Below are 1,420 nucleotides of genomic sequence, written 5' to 3'. Positions count from 1 at the left end.
TCTATCTGTGTGTGTCTGTGTGTGTCTATCTGTGTGTCTGTGTGTGTCTGTGTCTATCTGTGTGTGTGTGTCTATCTGTGTGTCTGTGTGTATGTGTCTATCTGTGTGTGTCTGTGTGTGTCTATCTGTGTGTCTGTGTGTGTCTGTGTCTATCTGTGTGTGTGTGTCTATCTGTGTGTCTGTGTGTATGTGTCTATCTGTGTGTGTCTGTGTGTGTCTATCTGTGTGTCTGTGTGTGTGTGTCTATCTGTGTGTGTGTCTATCTGTGTGTCTGTGTGTGTGTGTCTATCTGTGTGTGTGTGTCTATCTGTGTGTCTGTGTGTGTGTGTGTCTATCTGTGTGTCTGTACCTCACAGGGTAACCACGGTGAGGACGTAAAGGAACTGTACTACTACCTGGACAGCACGCCCACCCACTCGTACATGGCGGCGCTGTACAAGTACCCCCAGAAGGCGTACCCGTACGACCACATCGTGGCTGAGAACAAGCGACGGAGCAAGCTGGAGCCGGAGTACGAGCTGCTGGACACTGGTCAGTTGTGCCAGATCTCATGGGGAGTGGCCTTGTTTTTTCCTTTTAGTGAGAGTTTTTTGGCATTTACAACACAATTACGTCTTATAAGTACTGAAGATTAGAGGTCTTACAAGGGAGTAACAAACACAAAAAAGAAGGAGGAGAGATAAGGACGATAGATGTTTGATAGGCAAGAAGGAACGAGCCACAGCAGAGCACCCACCAACCACCCACTACTGTGGAGTGTTCTCAGCACAACTCATGACTTCTTTATTCTTGTGCTCTTTGGGGGTTTGAACTAGGCTCCCTCCAAGGTACTAAATGGGTCACGACGCGGTGAATCAGGCGCTCGTCAGTGTTGGGGCATCTGGAGTTATTGGTAGCATCTTAAAGATTGTTCATTTGACCATCTTTTGAAGAAAAAAATACCCGCCTATCTTGAATAGAAGTCGAGATATTTGCGATTGAAGGAGGTCGGGGTCTCCTGGTTTTAGAGGTAAAATTAGCGCCAAAATGACATCCAGAGTTTGGTGATTTCCCAAGCTTGAGAGTCCTTGGAAACTGAGAATTTACATTTGTTGTGCCTTTAATCAATGTTTTTCAGTGAAATCCACACAGAAATTAAATGTGTTTTTAAATGGACATTAAAGGTGTTGAGTCAAAAAATAAAAAATTAGAAAAATATTGTCAAACTGGAGGAAGAATGCGGATATCTTTGATTTCATTATTTTGACGGGTGCCTGGTTTCGCCACAACACTTTACAAATGTTCTTTTCTGATACTCACACTTTGGGCTGTCATTCTGTATGATAGTTAGGGTCAGGGTCAAGGTCAGGGTCAGGGTCAAGGTTGTTGATGGTAGTCGACTAGTAGACTGTGAAGTAGACCAATTGGCCCGAGATGGGGG

The 1,420-nt window shown here is 44.7% G+C and overlaps 1 protein-coding gene across 1 annotated transcript in view; it reads left to right on the top strand.

Moving 5' to 3' along the window:
- Positions 1 to 356: 356 nt before the first annotated feature.
- LOC101849092 (uncharacterized protein YMR196W) overlaps positions 357 to 1,420 on the top strand; it is a gene marked incomplete at its 5' end in the record, with an annotated part of 24,149 nt that continues 23,085 nt past the window's right edge. The window contains 1 exon segment of the mRNA XM_013089674.2: positions 357 to 531. Within this exon segment, the coding sequence (XP_012945128.1) occupies positions 357 to 531 (175 nt within the window).

Source organism: Aplysia californica, unplaced genomic scaffold, assembly GCF_000002075.1.
Source record: "Aplysia californica isolate F4 #8 unplaced genomic scaffold, AplCal3.0 scaffold01017, whole genome shotgun sequence".
In the NCBI taxonomy this organism is placed as follows: domain Eukaryota; kingdom Metazoa; phylum Mollusca; class Gastropoda; order Aplysiida; family Aplysiidae; genus Aplysia; species Aplysia californica.
This window is presented reverse-complemented; position numbering and strand designations above follow the sequence as displayed.